At 41.9% G+C, this 20,749-nt stretch overlaps 1 protein-coding gene across 1 annotated transcript in view; it reads left to right on the top strand.

Moving 5' to 3' along the window:
- Window positions 1-306: 306 nt before the first annotated feature.
- ap3d1 (adaptor related protein complex 3 subunit delta 1) overlaps window positions 307-20,749 on the top strand; it is a 75,605-nt gene continuing 55,162 nt past the window's right edge. Inside the window, 1 exon segment of the mRNA XM_055658559.1 lies at window positions 307-532. Within this exon segment, the coding sequence (XP_055514534.1) occupies window positions 437-532 (96 nt within the window). The 5' untranslated portion in view covers window positions 307-436.

Here is a 20,749-nt window from a genome sequence, read left to right as displayed (position 1 = left end):
TCTCTCCGTGTCTAAGAGTTGTCCCTGTGTGTGTGTGTGAGAGAACCAGAATTGTCCCTGTGTGCGCGTGTGAAGGAACCAAAGAGTTGTCTCTCCGTGTCTAAGAGTTGTCCCTCTGTATGTATGAGAATGGATGAGACAGAGAACCAGAAGTGCCCTTGTGTATGAGAGGGATAGAGAGCCGGGCCTCCCTCCCTCCCTCCCCGTCATCCCGTCCCGCAGTCGGTCACCTGACTCCAGCCGGGCCGCCGCCATTTTCTCTCGCTCTGTGCTGCGAAGGTAATCGCGGCTCCGGCAAAGCAGCGGCCGCCTTCTTCCTTCCTTCCCTCTCTCCCTCCATCCCTCGGCGCACCAGGACCACGGGCATGGTGTGATCAGCAGCGGGAGCCGGATCTGCAGCAAGGCGGTTGGGGGGAGGAAAGGGAAAGGCGCGAGGATGGCGCTGAAGATCGTGAAAGGCAGCATCGACCGAATGTTTGACAAGAACCTGCAGGACCTGGTACGTGGCATCAGGAACCACAAGGATGACGAGGTGAGTGAGTGAGTGAATGAGTGTCCGCCTTCCACCCCGCCACGTCCGCCCGCTCAGCGATGGCAAGCGAAGCGCAGGCCCGGCGGTGACAGCAGGCCCCGCTCCTTCACGGTTCCCCCCTCCCTCAGGAGCCCGCTCCCTCACAGTCCGGACCCCAGAGCGCCGCTCCCACACGCCCCTCCTCTCCCCTCAGGGGCCCCGCTCCCTCACACGTCCCTGGGCGCCGCTCCCTCACGCCCTCTCCCCCTCCTCAGGGGCGCCGCTCCCTCACAGTCCGGATCCCTGGGCGCCGCGCCCTCACGGCACCCAGATTTCTGGGGTCCACTCCCCCGAGGAACCCTACCCGGGAGCTGTTCCACTCGGGGCCCCGGACACCTGGGTGACGCTCCCTCATCTAATGGGACCCGGGACCCTCCCTCGACCCCCGGTCTCCTTGTCCCTTCCTCCTTCCCCATGTTGGGCTCTTTCCCTCTCTCTCTCCGGCCTCTACCGCTGCTGCTGCCGCCGCCGCGGTTCTCCTCAACCCACAACTAGGCATTTAAGGCTGGATAAACTCAGCGGGTGCAGCAGCATCTATGGAGCGAAGGAAATAAGCGGGTCACCTCGTTTGTTAGACATTCCTCTCCCCTCCCCACTGACAGCTCGGGGTCCGCCAGTGTATTTTGGGCCGTCAGCTGATGCTTTTGCTGACACACTGGCATCTGGTAACCCGATAGTTGGGAGACTTGTCTTCAATTTTTGCGCTCGCCTCGCCAGCGACATAAAAGCGTGCTTTATTGCAGTTAGCAAAACGGGACAGTTTTCACTTTTCGTTTTTGGCATTTCAATTTAGTATTCCATTAAGTCTGCAAACGAAATAGTAAAATGAGTAAAAATGGAAAGTGGTAACAAACGCTGTATTAAAAAAAAAACATTTGGCATGGTTATAAAATGTATGCTTTCACATATCCTTCGTTAGATTATGGGACACATTTTCCCAAGTGATATTGAATGAATAGGTATATGTATATTGCAAGGATTGGAGAGATACGATTCACGTGCAGGTAGATGAGATTAGTTTATCTTGGCATCATGTTTGGTACATAAATTTTTGGCCAAAGGGCTTGTTTCGGTGCTGTTCCATTCTATATGCTATGAGTGTTTCATTTAACCCTTAGTCTATATTTGAAGCTCTTTGAACAATGTTTCATCTGCCAATCAAATTAATCTTTCTGCCTACTTAATGCTGCCTGCGTAGCCTTTATTTGCTTAAGAACTTGAGAGACCTTCCTAACAACTAAACAACGCAAGCTCAGTGAAGTTGATCTAGCCCAGCACAGCTCTACGTATCTGGTTGATCAGCTACCTTGTGCTCAGTCTACCGTTCAAGTTCGTATTTCACTCTTAGGATCAGATGTTATGTTAATATTCATGATTTAAAATCTTTGTGGCACCTTTGGGGGAAAATGCATTGGAAAATTTGCTAGACAGGCAATGGCTAAAATTAAAAATAATGCATAATATTGAACCCCCGCCCCCCAAATCCAAAAGGAAACTAGACCAAGTGCAGACCCGTTGGGTCTGTTCCCCCAGCATGCGGTTGTGTGGGGGTGGGGTGGGGATGGGGCCCTTGATATTACACTAATATTATTAATTTGCTCCTTTTACCCAATAACCACCCTATCTACTGACGCATAGCCCCCAACTTGCAGTCACGTCTAGAGAGGCGGGGTGGGGGTAGAGAATGAGGGCAGAGAGAGAAGGGGCAGAGGCAGAGAGAGAGACAGAGACACAGAGAGAGGGGCAAGAGGGATAGGGGGGTTGGAGAGGAGGACAAGAGGGAGAGTGGGTGAGGGGGGAAAGGTGGGGGAGGAGTGAGAGAGGGGGAGAGAGAGGAGGTGCTGAGAGGGGGGGGGTGAGGTGGGGAGCAGGGAGGGGGGGGGAGAGAGGTGGGGAGCAGGGAGGGGGGGGAGGGAGGGGGTTAGGGGGGGGGGGTAGGGGTGTGTGGAGGGGAGGGGTTTAGGGGAGGGATGGTGGGGAGAGGAGAGGGGGGGGGAGAGAACCTAAAAAACATTTTAGAACCAAAAAAGACACATTCTGCAAGCATTGTAGAACCAAAAGAGACACTTTTTTGCAAACATTTTAGAACCAATAAACACTTTTTGCAAACATTTTAGAACCAATAGACACATTCTGCAAGCGTTTTAGAACCACTAAGGACACTTACATTTGAGTAGACATGTGTTCAGTGTTATTCACAGCTCAGAGAAACATGACCCTCTGCCTTCCTCCAGCTTGCAGACACTGATTGAGGCACACCACTTCCTGGTTTTATAGTCCCTCCCGCCAGCACGGAGAATGGGGAATTTTATAAAATCATTAATATCTCTGTCATTTTTCATCGACGGGAAAAATCTTCGGCACACATACGGTGGAGCGGGGCTCTGAGCAAGGTGGCCAAAAATGACGGCCGTAGGTGGCGGCGTTCTCTCGAAAATCGCAGCACAGATGGCCAAAACCGGTCAAGAACAGACTTTTAGTAATATAGATAGATAGAACATAGATGGGTGAGGAAAAATTAAAGATAGCAGTCAATCAAAGAACAAGGCTTTTAGAAAGTTGCCAGTATTAGCAGCAATCCTCTGTTAGTAGCAATTTAGAACTCAGCAAAGGAGAACGAATGAATTGATTTTTTTCTTTTATAAAAAGACATGATTGGTAAAAACATAAAAAGGCAGATTAAGAATTTCTATATCTAGGTGAAAAGGCTAGCAAGGGGAAACATTGGCCTCTTACCCTTAGAAGTGAAATTTCAATGAGGAATAGGACATTTTTAATGAGGTGGAGGTATGTAAAATAACTTTTTGGAGGTCTTGATGGAGGGATGAAATCTGTCAAATATTTAGAACCAATAGTTATTTAAGAATGAGGAACTGAAGTAAATAGTTGAGAAAGAATAGTTGTAGAGCAATTAGTGAGCTTGAAATACAATGAAGTATGTCTTGTGGTGTGAAAGAGGAGATTATAGAAACGTTAAACCTTTTGATTCTAATTTTTCAAAATTTTTTATATCCTGAAATTGCTTTAGTCAATTCGAGGATAACAAATGTGACCCCACTAATTCAGAAAGATGGAAGAGTGAAAACCGAGATTTACCAATGGGTTAGGCTAACGCATTGGGGGAAATGTTGAAATCTAAAAGGTATTTGTGGAAAAGCATTGAAGAATTAAGTAGAATTTGCATGAATTTATGGAAGGAACATCATATTTGATTAACTGCTGGAGCTAATTTGAAGATCATGAGAGTCAAAAGTGTATCATTGTCATATGTCTCTAAACAGAACAATGAAATTCTTACTTGTAGCAGCACAACAGGTATGTAAATATAATACCCAATAGATAAATTAAGAAATTCGATACATTTAATAAAAGCAATATAGTGCAAAAGCAAAGCTCAAAGTTCTTAATGCAATCACTTCATAGTTCAGTGTTTAGTTGGAGTTCATAGTGTTCAATAGCCTCACGGTTGCTGGCGAGGAAGCTGTTTCTGAACCTGGAAGTTACAGTTTTCACGCTCCTGTAATTGGTGGAAAAGATGAGAGGGAACAAGTGGATGGCGATGTATTTGGATTCTAGAAGACTTTCAATACGTTCTTGTGTAGGAGGTTGGAGTACATGGAATTGGGGTTAATATACAGACATGGATTGACAATTGTTTATTGGACTGTAAGAAAAGAATGCTAATAAATGGATTATTCCCACGTTGGCGGGATCTACCAGTCGGGTACTGCGGGAATCACTGTTTGGGTTCCGGCTATTAGCACACTTGGCTGTTGGGACCAAATATTTGCATCTCAAGGTTTGTAAATGATATTAACCAAGATAAGATTATATGTTAGAAGAATGATGCAAAGAGGCTTTAGAGGATACGGAAATGCTGACTGAGTGGGCGAGAGCATGATAAATGGAATCTAATGCGCAGAAATGTGAGGACATCCACTTTGGTCTTCAAAATAGAAAGTGTTTTATAACTGGTGTTATAGGCAGTGTTGATGCTCAGTGGAACCTGGGTGTCCTTGTTTGCAAATTGCTGAAGGACAAGGTCCAGGTACAATAAATGATTAGGAAGGTAAATGGCATGTTAGTCTTTATTATAAGAATATTTGAATACAGGAGTAAATAAGTATTACATTTGTATAGAGCAGTGATGAAACAGCACCAAGATTTGTGATTTCTGGATATTTGGGGAAATAAAAGGATATGGGGATGGTGCAGGAGAACGTGTTAAGTTGGAAGGTTAGCTGTGATCTTGTTGATTGGGAAAACTGACTTGAGGGCTGGATGCCCTGTTCCTGACATGTGTGTTATTTTTGTCATTTTCCAAGCATGCATGTCAATTAAAGTTGTAACAAATTTTGGGTATCTTGCAAGTTACCAAGTTGGCAAATAATGGGAATTTATTTTGGGAGCTAGTGATTTCTGAATTTAATTAAGTTGTAAAAGATTGAAAGCCCTGTCCCACGGTACGAGTTCATTCCAATAGCTCTCCCGAGTTTAAAAAAAATCAAACTCGTGGTAAGCACGGAGAATGAATGTAGCAGGTACGTCAGAGCTCTGGGACGTATCTTAGTGCTAACGGCAGGTACTCAGGGAAAACTTGCTAACGGCAGGTAAGCACGGGAAGACTCATGAAGATTTTTCAACATGATGAAAAATGTCCACGAGAGCCCCGAGTATTGATGAGTGGCCACTACCGTAAATCTCCGAGTTCGAATCAGGACAAACTTTGGAGAACTCTTGGAATGAACTCGTACCGTGGGACAGGGCTTTGATGAATACCAAAATGAAAGTGTACTTTTGGCAATACAGTTAATAGATTGGGCAGTGAAAATGGGATGGTTTGTGGAAAAGGAGGAGAGAAATAAAAATCAGCCTCTGATCTGTTGGATGTTTGTTATTTCAAGAGAGAACATTTTTTCAGAGTGTATTGAAACATTTTACTTCAATGAAAATAATATAACAGTCGAGTTTAACTTAAAACTGAATTTGCAACAATTCATTTCCAGTAAAACTGAGCGAAAGGATTATCCAATTAAACCCTTTGAACTTCAGATTTTAAAGTGAAAGTGATGGACTGCTGAATTTAGAGTTTATGCATTTTCTGAAGCTCCATGCATCCACTTGAACAAAAACTGGTAATTCTTCCATGTCCTGCATGGATATTTATGAGAAATTAATAGCATATCTGAGGCAGATATTGGAGAAAGTGTGAATAAATGAGTTTTGGATCGTTGTTGGAATACAGTAGTTCAAACTCGAGTCTGCATTAAACTTATACCACAATGGTTTTATGCAACCAAATAAATACTTGGATACCATTGATCGAGTTTGAGCTTGCCATACTAGAATTTGCACTGCATTGAAAACAATTTCAATGTATTTGACATTTTTACTCAATGCTTGCTGCGGATATTATTAAGGAGACTGTTCCAGGGGTGTTGTTACTCTCTTACTTCCACCTTATTGCATATGTGCTGTTGGGCAAATTGGCAGTCAGACTCAAATGAATTTTTAACCCTGAGGAATCCATTGTATTGTACGGTGAACCGTTAATGTCCCTCTCCTCAGGTTGGAGACAGCGCTGTATAACATAATTTGTCTCCACATGTTACTGATTATGTTATCTCACCTCAGAAGAGCCATGACACAAATGTCCACCTTCTGTTGTTACAGTATAAAATCATATTGACTTAAAGTTGCACTCAAAAAACAAGTCAACCTCAATACTGCGTGTCTGGATTCAAAAGTAGGCTTAATTTCCTTCCTGAAGTGTACTGCTCTGCTCATTTCACAATCGCCATTACTGATATCTGCTTTGTAATCCAAGTTTCTATTTATTTAAACAATTGCATAAATCCGTTGCTAAAGTGGGACTATTACTGGTGCAATAGCATAAAAGCACTACTACACTTTTCCTTCATTCTTCTGACCTGACGTCGATCTGAAACCAATTTTAACTTTGGTTACATTTTAATTTTGAAAAGCATGATCAGTATCCATGTTGAGCTTTTAAATTAATTAAAGATAAATGCCTAAAATTATGCATTTCACATATGAACGTTTTGGCCTGTTGTTTCATTGGGACTGTTGCCTCAGCACTGTTTAAACATTGGGTAGTTTGTAATTTCCCTGATTCATCTTCTGCTGCTAATGTACTTGGGCCTTGCTTCGGCATGGCAGTGTAACCTCTCAAAACCCGTATTCGGCTTTCTGCAGCCTGGTATTCTAGTACTTGAGGAAGTAAAACCTGGAAGCAGAACTGAAATAAATGGTATTTATAAAAAACTGCCCGTGCTGGAAGTCTAAAATATATTGGAAATATTCTAGTTATCAGAATTAAGATCAATTAGAATAAATATACATTTCTTAATTTCTGTTGAAAACTGCTTTTCTAGAATTACAGGTTGCTTGTGTATTACAGCCTGTTAGGAATGGGGCAGGTAGATCAGAATCATACAGAAAAAATACAGGAACGTGGTGAGTGTATTACACGTGATGTTGCACGAGTTTATTGCACGACAAATTTGTCAATCCTTCCTTCTGGCAATTTTTCATATCTCGAACTCACTAGCACTTTGCTTCAATCATCCATGTCCACCAACTCCCAGGTTACCTTTCCTCTCAGCAGATTCAGTGTGATAATCAAAAGCAGGCAAAATACTGACTGTGACATTTTTCTTTGTGAACATTTTCCATTTCTATATAATTTTCCTGGCTTCCAACTGATCTGAATTTAAGATTGCCTTCTTTGTATTTAAATCCACTCAGTCATATTTGTCAATTGCTCCATTTCACAGTGTGTAATACAAACCCATAGTACAATTTTTTGTTTCTCTTATGTTGCCAGACACTTGCTCACCCTGCCATAGGCAGGAGATTGTTAAGCTGGAAAGAGTGCAGAGAAATTTTACGAGGATGTTGCCAGGACTTGAGGGCCTGAATTGTAGGGAGAGATTGAGCAGCCTTGGACTTTATTTGTTTAAGAAGGAACTGAAGATGCTGGAAAATCGAAGGTAGACAAAAGTGCTGGAGAAACTCAGCGGGTGCGGCAGCATCTATGGAGCGAAGGAAATGGGCAACGTTTCGGGCTAAAACTCTTCTACGATTTTATTTGTTGGAGCACAGGTAGGCTGTGGGCCGAGCATCAGAAATGTGTCTAGAAATCAATTTTCGTGACCCACCTCTCGGAACTATATGAAATTTTCCACAGGTTTTTTGAATGACTGCTGCAGAGGTCCGGCTCCTGAACCAGTGTTGCATTGTTTGAGTATCTGTAGTTTGTGTGTGTCTGTGTATACCTGTCAAGTGTGTGTGTGTGTGTGTGTGTGTGTGTGTGTGCGGATGGATGTGTGTGTGGAGGTATATATGTCTCTGTGTGTGTGGATGTATGTGTGCATGCGGATGTGTGTGCGGATGTATGTGTGCATGCATGTATGTGTGCATGCATGTATGTGTGCATACGCATGGATGTGTGTGTGTGTATGCATGTGTGGGTGGGTGGGTGGACTGTCGCACTGTCATTCACCAGCACGCCATTGTCATAAGCAATTCATTCATTGTTTAAATAATTTGACCAAATAAACAGTGAAACGATCGACATTAAAATAAAACCTTATATAATCAGATACTACAGCAACCTTTAAACTCGGTAAGTGATCGCAGGTAGCTCTGAGATCAGATGTTAAAGAAGACTTATTAGACTTCAACAAGCTGGCATTAGTGACAAATTTTAAACAAATATTTGTACAGATAAATGGATAGTAACAGTTTAGAGGGACATGGGCCAAATGCAGGCAAGTGGGACTATTGCAGTTGGGGCATCTTGATCGGCATGGGCAAGTTGGGCTGAACGGCTTGTTTCCGTGCTGTATAGCTCTATCCCAGTCAAGACGTCTATTTCTTGGTCCTTTGCAGTCCCTAAAAGTAACTAGACCATATCCTGGAATCACACATCCAAACATCTCTATGTTAAGTCCATTCTTAAAAATTACTACATTTAATTAACTTTCAATCATGTGTCCTCATCTGGCATCAGTTTTCCAAATTTATTTTTTGCTTCTATATTGCAATTTGGAGCACATAATTGGAAGTAGCTCCTGAAGTTTCTTATATCGCTCATACAATTGAATGGTTATGTCCTATCTTCAGTTTGACCATCCTTTTCAATTCCTCTGGATAAGAGAAGTCCACCCAAATGTTTAATGCTCGCTGGCTAATTCTTATAAAGATCAAATATTGCTTGCTTTTTGAGGTCAGTTTCGTATTGAATATTCTTGCAGTTAGTCCCATTCACCTATTGGGTAGTGCATTTTGTTTTGTTTATTGCTTGTGTTAATCCTGGTTTGATGATGTGGAGTGAGGAATAGGCTAAGCGCTATGATTTTTCTTATTGAGGTCAAAGATTATTTGCTTTCATCTTGGTTTTGTGGGTTCTGAGGTCTGGTGAATGGACTGCAAACTCTTCCGGAGACGAGGTAGGAGGGTGGTTTGTTAGGTGGTGTGCGCCTTCCTTTACATATGCAGATTCAATGTGTTCTCATGATACATGGACTCCAGCTTTCAATATTGTTCTGAATGTTTCTCCGCTTTTGAGTAATCTGTGCTCAGAAACGCGTCATCCCAACTCATCCATGCTGATAAAGTTGGCTTGGCCTAGGTACTCGTCTAGATGTGTTTGAGTTGTAATTGTATCTGCACTTACCACCACTTCCTCAGATGGAATAATATTGAGTTTTTGTGAAATTTAATGTTTCAATAAAGTGAGTGTGTTGTGGTGGATGATGGAAGATGCATATTTTGGTGCCAAAGAAGAGTTGATTATCTTTTGTGGCTGTCTTTGAAAACATAACATAGTCAATGACATTCTGCACTTTCTGGATTATAGGAACATCTATAGATCGTATTCCAATCTATTAAGATGAGATTCTGGCTAAATCAAGATCTGTTAGTTGTGTGACGTATGTCTTGCTTTGATATGAGATTATTATTTCAAACGTGGCCTAGCCGAGGAAATGAATTTTGTTCTAATGTCACAAAAAGGTAAGTCTCAAATATAATAATATGTATAGTGAATATTTGGAAGCTTATCTAAGGATATTAGGTTGATGTCTGTTGAGATCACAGGTTGCATTGAATTTGTGAGTAATGGACAATTTGATTTTTTTTTGGAGGAGGGGGTAGGAAACAGGATTATTAAATTCATTTAAATGATATTGTGAGGATACACACATTATTTTCCGTTTGACTTTTTCTGATCATGTAGATCAAACAAATGTATTGGCTATTATTATTTATTAGTTATTTTAGCAGCCAGCTAATAGTAAGTTTCTAGGCTTTGTTGCACGCCCAGATTTTGCTGTGTTTTATCTGCTGCCTTGTAAAATTGAATTGTCACTTAATTGTTGTGGTTGAAAAGCCACTTGAGTTGAGAGTTGTGGATTAACAAGCCTTTTATTCGGCACAAGTAAGCATGCAGGAGCAGTGGCGTGGAAGAATCTCCTTAACTCAAATATATCAAGTTTTATACGTTTTGGATACAATGTCAGTACATGACAAACAGTTGGCAGCCATCAAATGTGATCATGTCGGTCTTTGGTGTGCCTTGATGACAAAGCAGCCATCCTGGAACTTCTTTAAAATATTTTTTAAATGTTTTGTAGCTATAATGCACCATTCACCAGATAGCCTATTGTCTATCTACATCAATGGCTGTTCTCGGCTACCCCGGTACCTTTCACATCTCTGCCCGGTACATTAATCGTACTTATTCTGATGTGACTGGTATGCTGTGGCTTGGTGTTTCGATGTCAATCTCAGGGAGTTGATTGGAGTCCAATAAACGAGTTCGGTATTCCGACTGCGCATGCCCAGGTCATAGGTCACTGGAGATAAACATTGGATCGGATCGGGTACCCGGCACTGCAAGCGCCGTTGAATTGCTATTGGAGTTAGCGATCCTAGTTCTCCCTTCTCCATTGGTCCATGCAGAAATCTCAGCAGTGACAATCTAATGAATCACGGTCCGGTCCCCCTCAGCCTGGGAGTATGGGTTCCATTCTCACTTGGGCGGCCCTCCTGGGTTATACAGAGTTATTATACAGATGTGAACCACGCACCACTCTCCTGCATAACCCCAGGAGGCTGATTTGTGAGCGGAGTCTCAATACCGTCCCCATCCCCTCTCGAGTGTTCTATCCTTGTCCAGGGGCAGCCAGAGACTGATGGGACACCGGCCCGGAGCAGTGGCGGCCCAAGGCTTAGAGCCAGCGCGGAGAAGAAGCGCTAACTCCAGCTCAATTTTGCTCCCTCCCGAGGAACCCATTCCCTGACGGGATGGGGACCATCAGCTGCACCTCTCGACTTATCCAGGTTAACCCCTCCGGTGCCTGTCATCAACGGGGATACACACAAAATGCTGCAGTAACTCAGTGGATCAGGCAACATCTCTGGAGAAGGGTCTTGACCCGAAACGTCACCTATTCCTTTTCTCCAAAGATGCTGCCTGTCCTGCAGAGTTACTGCAGCACGTTGTGTCTACCTTCGGTATAAACCAGCATCTGCAGTTCCTTCTTACAGAGCGATAAAGGGTAAAGGCGAGGCGGCTGGGAGAGAGATGGAGAGAGAGGAACTTCACTGCAGGTCCCGGACACCCCGTCTTCAAGTACTCCCCGGCACTAGGACAATCCCTCCATCCCATTCCTCCTGCCCCGAATTGAAGGGAGGGACTGGAGGACATTGCCCGCCTCTGCAACCAACGTGCAAACCCCAGCACTCCCTGCGGAATGTTAAACTAAACACATCTATGAGCAAAACACAAACACGCACGTCTTTCACCCACCTTCTCTCTCCCCCACCTCTCACCGTCCCTCCGCTGGTCCAGTCTCTCCCCCTGCCTTCCACTTGCATAGAAACATAGACGTAGAAACATAGAAAGTAGGTGCAGGAGTAGGCCATTCGGCCCTTCGAGCCTGCACCACCATTCAATATGATCATGACTGATCATCCAACTCGGTATCCCATCCCTGCTTTACATACACCCTGATCCCTTTAGCCACAAGGGTCACATCTAACTCCCTCTTAAATATAGCAAATGAACTGGCCTCAACTACCTTCTGTGGCAGAGAATTCCACAGATTCATCACTCTCTGTGTAAAAAATGATTTTCTCATCTCGGTCCTAAAATACTTCCCTCTTATCCTTAAACTGTGACCCCTAGTTCTGGACTTCCCCAACATCGGGAATAATCTTCTATAATCTTCCTGCATCTGCCCCCTCTCGCTGTTACACCCCATTCTCCCGTTACCTGGCACCCCTGTTCGCTTTTTTTCTCGACTGACCTTTGACAAATCCCATGCTTCCTTGCATTTTTCGGAATACCGAATTTGCTTATTAATAAAGTGCTTGGTCTCAGCTGCTTTGAGGGGGCTTCCTTGTTTAGCCAACTGATACGAAAATACCTCAAAGACATATCATGTTTGCACTGTTCCAGTATTGGATATAAATATATATAAATGTACACTATATGCTGAGGCATAAATCATTGTATTGTATATAACAGTGATCAATTTCCAAATCAATTATATCAAGTAACTCCCTGCTGCTACCATGTAGCATCCATTTCCTATAGATTGCAGGTTTTAATAATAATAATAATAAATTTAATTTTTATAGCGTTTTTCTAAGACTCAAAGTCACTTTACAATAGTAACAGACAATAGCAACAAGGTTTTGCACAACTGCATCATGTGATTTCATAACCAACTTGTGCTTCAAAGTATCAATACATTTTTAAATGGCTCCTACTCTGATTAAATATCCTCTGATTACGTTAAAATGTATTGAAGCCTGCCTGCCACCATTTTCTCCAAATCACCACAACCTGAAAGCAAAATTGCAAATAGCTTCAAACAAAAAAAAAACTTCAGATGTTTGAGGAAAAAATGAAACAAAGTGCAAAGATACTCTCATTATTTCTCTCTGCACAGATACTGTGTGGGTTGAAGTTAAATGTTTCAGATTGATAACCATCAGAAACAATATTTCAGCATATTTTGCTATTGTTGCAAATAACATCTAATTTTTGAAATATTTTCCAGAAGGGAATGGAATGCAACAAATTAAAGAGCCTGTCCCACTTTCACGACCTAATTCACAACCTCTGCTGAGTTTGCCCTTGACTCGTACTCGCAGCATGGACGTCAAGGTCATAGGTAGGTCGCGATGCTAGTTGTAGGTACTCGTGGTATCAAGTAGGTCGGGCGTTTTTGTAGCCTGATGAAAAATGTCCACGAGTAAAAAAAGGTTGTGAATTAGGTCGTGAAAGTGGGACAGGCCCTTAAGCAACTTTAATTGAGATTATTTCTAAATGTCTTGTATGTACAAATATGGTCACTGTTTATGCACTGTCTTATTTGAGGCATATCCGTTTTCAGCTTTTGCAGAGAGCAGTGACTTTAATGATTTTCTTGCCTTGGCTGAAAGGGATACTGTATTTTGTGTTTTCAAACGAGGTAAAAAAAAATCACATTTATTCGTATAAATCCACATCTTTTCTCCATGTGTCTCGGCAACTTTTAAAAATGTAGAATTGGTGAATTCTATGCTTTCAGTAAACACCTGCTAATGAATTGACTAGTTTGTCAATGATCTTGCAAGTTACAAATAAAAAAGAAATGTGGTCTGAATCAAATGAGGACAATTTAAACAGTTTCTTAATCCAAGAATTCTTAATGCTTGGATTATTAAATTTTCACATGGCGAAAATACTGATAAGAGTCACATTGTAGCAATAACGGGAGACATATAAGAACACAAATAGAAGGGCCCTGACTCGAAATGTCCTATAAATGTTCTCCAGAGATGCTGCTTGATCTACTCTACCACTTTGTGATTTGCTCAGGATTCCAGCATCTGCAGTTCCTTCTGCCGGCAGTGCACAATAGAAGTTGTCCAATGCTTCTACTATTCAATGAGTTAAAAGCTAAGCTAGTTTTCCGACCTGATCTTCATTTCTTCTGTGTTCTATGTCGACGTCTGTGATTTTAGCTCTTGTTCCGATTACCTTCATTGGATGAAGATTCTTGGCTTATTGTGGTGTGTTTTCATTGTTAAATGAAAGTAAGCAACATTCCTTTTTACATTCAATGATAGATCTGATATTTTTAGTGGTCGGTTGTTGTTCCCTTCCTTGGATTATATTTAGTCCAACAGTAAGGATTTATTTTCCAAAAAGAATAATAAATCTATTTAATTGTTATGAGCATTGTTGTATTCCAGTGGGTGGGGTTGGGTTATATAATATGTTTAATTAGTCATCGAGTGACACAGTGTGGAAACAGTCCCCTTGGCCCAACTCGCCCTTGCCAGCCAACAATGTCCCACCCTCACTAGTCCCACTTGCCTGAGCTTGGTCCATATCCCTCCAAATCTGTCCGATCCATTTACCTGTCTAAGTGGGATAGTCCCAGCCTCAACTACCTCCTCTGGCAGCTTGTTCTCAACACACACCACTCTTTGCGTGAAAAGGTTACCCCTCGGATTCCTTTTCCCCTTCACCGTGAACCTATGTCCTCTGGTCCTCGATTCCCCTTCTCTGGGCAGAGGCTACCATTTATTATGTAGGTCCTGCCCTTGTTCGACGTCCCAAAATGCAACACCTCCCAGTTTTCTGTATTAAATACTGTCAACCGTTTCTCCGCCCACCTGGCCAATCGATCCAGCTGAAATCTTTCGGAACCATCGTCACTGTCTGCAAAACCACTATCTTTTGTATCATCAGAAAACTTTCTAATCCTGCCCTGTATGTTCTCCAAATCATTGATGTAGTTGACAAACAGTAATAGGCCCACCACACTGAGGCACACACTAGTCCCAGCCCTCCAGTCCGAGAAGCAACCTTCCACCATCACCCTCTGCCTCCTTCCATGGAGCCAATTTGCTATCAATTCAGCTATCTCTCCTTGGATCCCATGTGATCTAACCTTCCAGAGCAGCCTACCATGTCGAACCGTGTCGAATGCCTTACTGAAGTCCATGTACACAACATCTACAGCTCTGCCCTCATCAACCTTTTTGGTCACATCTTCAAATTATAACCATTTTTAATATTCCACTGGGTTTTTATTTGTATAAATAATAGTGGGTCAAGGAGTATAACCTTTTTACCTTTTGGTGCAGATATAAGATTGAGTATTGGGGAAAGTAAATCATTCAAACTAAGTTTCTAAACTGGAGAGAGTGTTCAGTATTGGGTTGAAATGTTGCACTGACATTTACCAAGTACTGCATGATTCTATAATGTAATATTCTCTGTTTGACTTGTCCTTGTATGTAGCTAGGAATGATTTAACAAAAAAGTCAGCTCTGTTTCAAGTTTAAGTACAAGTGAGTTTATTGTCATGTGTCCCTGTATAGGACAATGAAATTCTTGCTTTGCTTAAGCACACAGAAAATAGTAGGCATTTACTACAAAACAGATAAATGTGTTCATATACAATGATATAAAAATATACACACATGAATAAATAAACTGGTAAAGTGCAAATGACAGAAAGTGGTTATTAATAATCAAGAGTTTTGTCCGAGCCAGGTTTAATAGCCTGATGGCTGTGGGGAAGTAGCTATTCCTGAACCTGGTCGTTGCAGTCTTCAGGCTACTGTATCTTCTACCTGAAGGTAGCAGGTAGATGAGTGTGTGGCCAGGATGGTGTGGGTCTTTGATGATACTGCCAGCCTTTTTTGAGGCAGCGACTATGATAATTCCTCTCGATGGAAGGAAGGTCAGAGCCGATGATGGACTGGGCAGTGTTTACTACTTTTTGTAGTCTTTTCCTCTCCAGGGCGCTCAAATTGCCGAGCCAAGCCACGATGCAACCGGTCAGCATGCTCTCTACTGTGCACCTGTAGAAGTTAGAGAGAGTCCTCCTTGACAAACCGACTCTCCGTAATCTTCTCTGGAAGTAGAGGCGCTGATGAGCTTTTTTGATAATTGCGTTAGTGTTCTCGGACCAGGAAAGATCTTCAGAGATGTGCACGCCCAGGAATTTGAAGTTCTTGACCCTTTCAACCATTGATATAAATGGGGCTGTGGGTCCCCTTCCTACTCCTTCCAAAGTCCACAATCAGTTCCTTGGTTTTGCTGGTGTTGAGGGCCAGGTTATTGACTCTCTGCAATTTCTTCCTGTCTTGGGCAGAGCTGTTCCCAAACCAAGCTGTGATGCAATCTGACAGTATGCTTTCTGTGGTGCATCTATAAAAATTTGCATTGGAGTCATGCTGCATTTCCTCACTCATCAGGAAGTCGAGGCATTAGCGTCGCATCACTGTGGTTGGTCCACAACAGATCATTGGTAATACTTAAACTGTTCACAGTATGCCTCTGATTTCACAGGTTGGAAATGTCATGGTTACATCTGCGTTCAAATGCAACATGAGCTCTTCTGTTGATTTAGCTCACTCTACTGTTACTTTACCATCGATTTCTTTTGACTTTGGCGATTGTTTATCAAAATTGAATTAAAATTATAGCTTCATTTGCAAGTTAGATTTCTAATGCATCAATGAAAATGAATATTACAAGTTGTGTAAGAAGGAGAACGCAATGTTGATTCTTGCTGACTGTCATGCACTGCGGTCAACATTATTGGATTACAGATATCGCCAATGCTTCATTAACATGATTTATTCAGATTGTCAAGCACAATTTATGAGCTACATTACTGCTTGTTATATTTTTGGGGCATTGATGATGGAGTATATATAAACAAATACTTCACATGATTTTGCAATTTGGATTTGGGGTAACAGATTCGATTTATCTTTTGTATTAAAAAGCTTAAATGATTAAATTACTTTCGTATTTAGTTCAGAGATACAGCACAGAAACAGCCCCTTCGGCCCCCTGAGTCCGCACCAACCGGCGAGCAAATTAACACTATCCTACACACACAGTGTTTTACATTTATACCAAGCCAATTAACCTACAAACCTGTACGCCTTTGGAGTGTGAGAGGAAACCAAAGATAGTGTCATAGAGTGATACAGTGTGAAAATGGGGCCTTTCAGATCAACTTGCCCACACTGCTACACTAGTCCCACCTGCCAGCATTTGATCCATATCCCTCCAAACCTGTCCTATCCATGTACCTATCTTTAACTACTTCTTAAGTGTTGGGATAGTCCCTGTCGCAACTACCTCCTCCGGCAGCTTGTTCCATACATCCACCACCCTTCGTGTGAAAATGCCACCCCCCTGTTTCCTATTAAATCTTTTCCCTTTCACCATAAGCCTATGTCCTCTTATTCTTGATTCACCTACTCTGGGCAAGAGACTGTATATATACCTGATCTATTCCTCTCATGATCTTATACACCTCTATATGATCACCCCTCATCCTCCTGCGCTCCAAGGAATAGAATCCGGGCCTACTCAACCTCTGCCTATAGTTCAGACCCGCTAGTCCTGGCAACATCCTCGTAAATCTTCTCAGTACCCTTTCCAGCTTGACAACATCTTTCCTATGACACAGTGCCCAGAACTGAACATAATACTCTAAATGTGGCCTCACCAATGTCTTGTGCAACTGCAACATGACCTCCCAACTTCCATACTCAGGGAAAACCCACGCATGTCATGGGGAGATCATACAAACTCCGTACAGCCAAGCACCCAAGGTCAGGATAGAACCCGGGTTTCTTGCTTTGCAAGGCAGTAGCTCTGCCACCGTGCCACTGTGCTGCCATTCTGTTGTTGGGCAGTAGGGCATGCATGTACGTTGTATATGCAAGTTGAAGTTTGCTTCAAAGGTTTATGCTAAATTCCCCTGTATCTGAAATGTGAAACTTCAGACACAGGCTGGTGTCTGCGTACCACATTTGCGGCATCTCAGCTAAGTGGATATGAGCTCTTGGTGCTGTTACAGGATAGATGCACAGGTAGAATTTCATCATGTTAAGGAACTGCAGAAATTGTTTTATTTCAAGGTATTGTGCTGGAGGCTGACAGTGCTGCTGAAACTAATGCCACTTAAGCTGAGTGAATGGGAAAGAGGGGTAAAATGGGAGCCCTTGACTCATTCACTAACTCAGTAATTACCAATGTTTGGATTGTATTATAGAGAGGCTTTATGACTTCATTTATCAGTGAGGATGAGGGGGAGTGATGTTAAGTTAATTTGAGGATAAATAGAATATTCAAATTTGTATTTAGAAGCTTAGTTCTTGTCTCTCTAATACAATTTATTTGATAATGCAATAACCAAGAAAATGAGTAATCCGGATGATGTAAAATGTACTTTGATTTCCTTGTGTTCCAGCATCGAAAATTGGATGAAAACAAACTAATGGGATGAGGAACTGATTAAAAATTAAGTGGGTGGCTGTTAAGCACGACATATCGCAATGGATATTGATTGAATTGCATTCCCACACTTCTGTGTTAATTCATATTTGAATTAGATTTACATTAGCAACCATTAATAAGTTTATTGGTGATGTAGGCGCAGGCAGAGAGTGGAATGGTGAAGATGAAATGGTATATTTGGGTCTATTTAGACAATTCTTCTTTTCGTGTCCATCTTGTTACAAATGTTGACCTCGCTGTCGTCGTCATCCTGAAAAGGACGCAAACTTCCGGCGACAATCAGTTGAAGCCATCAGTTGTTGCAGTAGATGATGGTGGTAGCAGAATTAGCTCAGGATACTTCCAGTTTCCAGCCCCGTGACGTGGATACTTCTGCCATGGGGCCATTTAGTCAATTGAGGAAATTAGATTTTGTGTGGCTGATGACTGAATGTGAACAAAAATCGTTTTGGAGCTGGGAATCCGAAGCCTGTTTACAGCTTGAAATTAATGTTAGAATAAAGACGATGGATCAAGAACATGTATTGGGGAGAATGCTTAAATCAAGTGTAAAGTGGGAACGAAAGATGCAAAATCCATGTGAGATGCGTGTACAGGAAGGTTATATCGGTGATCAGAGTTTCAGTTTTGAACTTCAAGTGTGCGCTGAAGGATAAGATGCAGTGCAAGGCAAGAAAAATGCTCTTTCTTCATTACCCTACCCGCCCTAAGTATTAATAATATACTTTCAAGATTGCAGGCTTTCAAGATGTACAAAGTTTTAAAATGTAAATATTGGTTCACTTTTTGATTCAAGATCGTTGAAACATGTTCATGGCTATTGTTGTAGACAAATGTGCAGATGGTTACACATTGTTCTTAAGCAGAACATCAAGTTCAAGTTCAAGTGAGTTTATTGTCGTGTGTTCCTGTATAGGACAATGAAATTCTTGCTTTGCTTAAGCACGCAGAAAATAGTAGGCATTTACTACAAAACAGATAAATGTGTCCATATACCCTGATCTAAATATATTCACACATGAATAAATAACTGGTAAAGTGCAAATAACAGAAAGTGGTTATTAATAATCAGAGTTTTGTCCGAGCCAGGTTTAATAGCCTGATGGCTGTGGGGAAGTAGCTATTCCTGAACCTGGTTGTTGCAGTCTTCAGGCTCCTGTAAAAACTCCTGCCATTTGGTCCGCACAGGTTTTAAGAACACAACCGGGTATACCATCAGGACCAGGTGCTTTTCGGGGGTTCTCCTCTCTGAAGAATTTCCTGAGATCGGCCTCTGTGACTGAGACTGAAATGCCATCACAGCGAATGGGGGATCGGGAAGGCACATCAGTGTTCTCCCTGTCAATGCGTGCATAAAACACAGATTTGGATTAGATACAACAGAGTGCAATGAAATTCCTTGTTCACATGAAGTTCACAGAGTAAACAAATATATACAATAAAGATAAATACAACAATGAGTTCAAAATGGCTGCATGGTGCAAGGTTGTAGTGCTATACAAAATAGTGCAAACATTATTAAAATATAATAATGGAATAACCGAATTAGGTTAATTTGACAGTGTTCCTTAGCTACTTAGTTTGATTTATTGTCACTTGGTACAGTGAAAAGCAAGGTACAGTGTAAGCAGAGCATCTTTTGTTATTGTGGGTGAGGTGTAATCAGGATCCCTCTGAAACTTTGCACAAATACAAAATTAGAATGGAAGATTTGAAGAATTTCCCATCGGTTTTCCTGAAGTAGTCATGCTACCTTTTAGTTACAGGCTGCTGTTTTGGACCGGATCATCAGTGAATGTGTTTATTGCAGACTTGATAGTATTGCTTATCTCTTTACATTTTGTTCATTTGGATTCCCTACACGTGGCATTGTAGTCATGGATAGTTAATCTGTTCAGAAAGAAAAATTGAAAAACAATGCTGGAAATTATCCATCAGATCTGTGAGGTGTAACTTCTTATGTTACGGAGAAATAGGAATGGAAAATACAAAAGGGATGTCTATGATGGGGTGGAGGCAAAGGAGAATGGGGAAAGCTTGTATTAGTTAAAACTAATCTGTCTGGAGTTCCGATGAAGCTCTTTACACCTCAAATATATATATTTTTTCTCAGATGCTGCCTGATCTGAGTATTTCCAGCATTTTCTTGTCACTGATTTCCAGTATCTGCATTCATAAAGCTAAAATAAAGGCCTTTATTGTCTTTCAGTCCTTCAGATATATTAAGTGACATGAGTGAGCTCCATTCTAATTCATGCAGAAGCCTCATTTTGCTAGACTTCTAGGTTAATTGGCATCTGTAAAATTCTCCCGAATGTGTAAGGAATGGGAATGAAAGTGGGATAACGTAGAAATAATATGAACAGGTAATTTATGGTCGGCATTGACTTGGTGGGCCGAAGGGGCTGTTTTCATGTTGTGTCTCTAAATCAACATCTTGCAATCTACAGCGTGGTACATTGTATCTGCTGCATAAAAGCTCATTAATAGTGTGGATGCATATAGTGCTTGGAGCAATAGTTCTGGATTCTCATCCTTTTGTGTTGATCCTGTGCTTGGCCTTTTATAGTGCAGTAGCCTCCTGCTGGCCAATATTGGGGTCATAGACTCATAATGCACAGAATCAGGTTCTTCGGCCCACAAAGATTGTGCCAACCATCAAACACCCTTTTGCACTATTACCATCTTTTATTATGCCCATATTCACGGTGACCCATTCCTAGTCACAGGGAGAACGTGCAAACTACACAGGTTTGAATCTGATTTACTGGAACTACGAGGCAGCAGGTCTGCAAGCTCCACCGTTGTGCTCTTCGAGT

This window comes from Leucoraja erinacea, chromosome 29 (assembly GCF_028641065.1).
Source record: "Leucoraja erinacea ecotype New England chromosome 29, Leri_hhj_1, whole genome shotgun sequence".
NCBI lineage: Eukaryota > Metazoa > Chordata > Chondrichthyes > Rajiformes > Rajidae > Leucoraja > Leucoraja erinaceus.
Note: the sequence above shows the minus strand (reverse complement) of the source record. Positions and strands in the feature narration are given on the sequence as shown.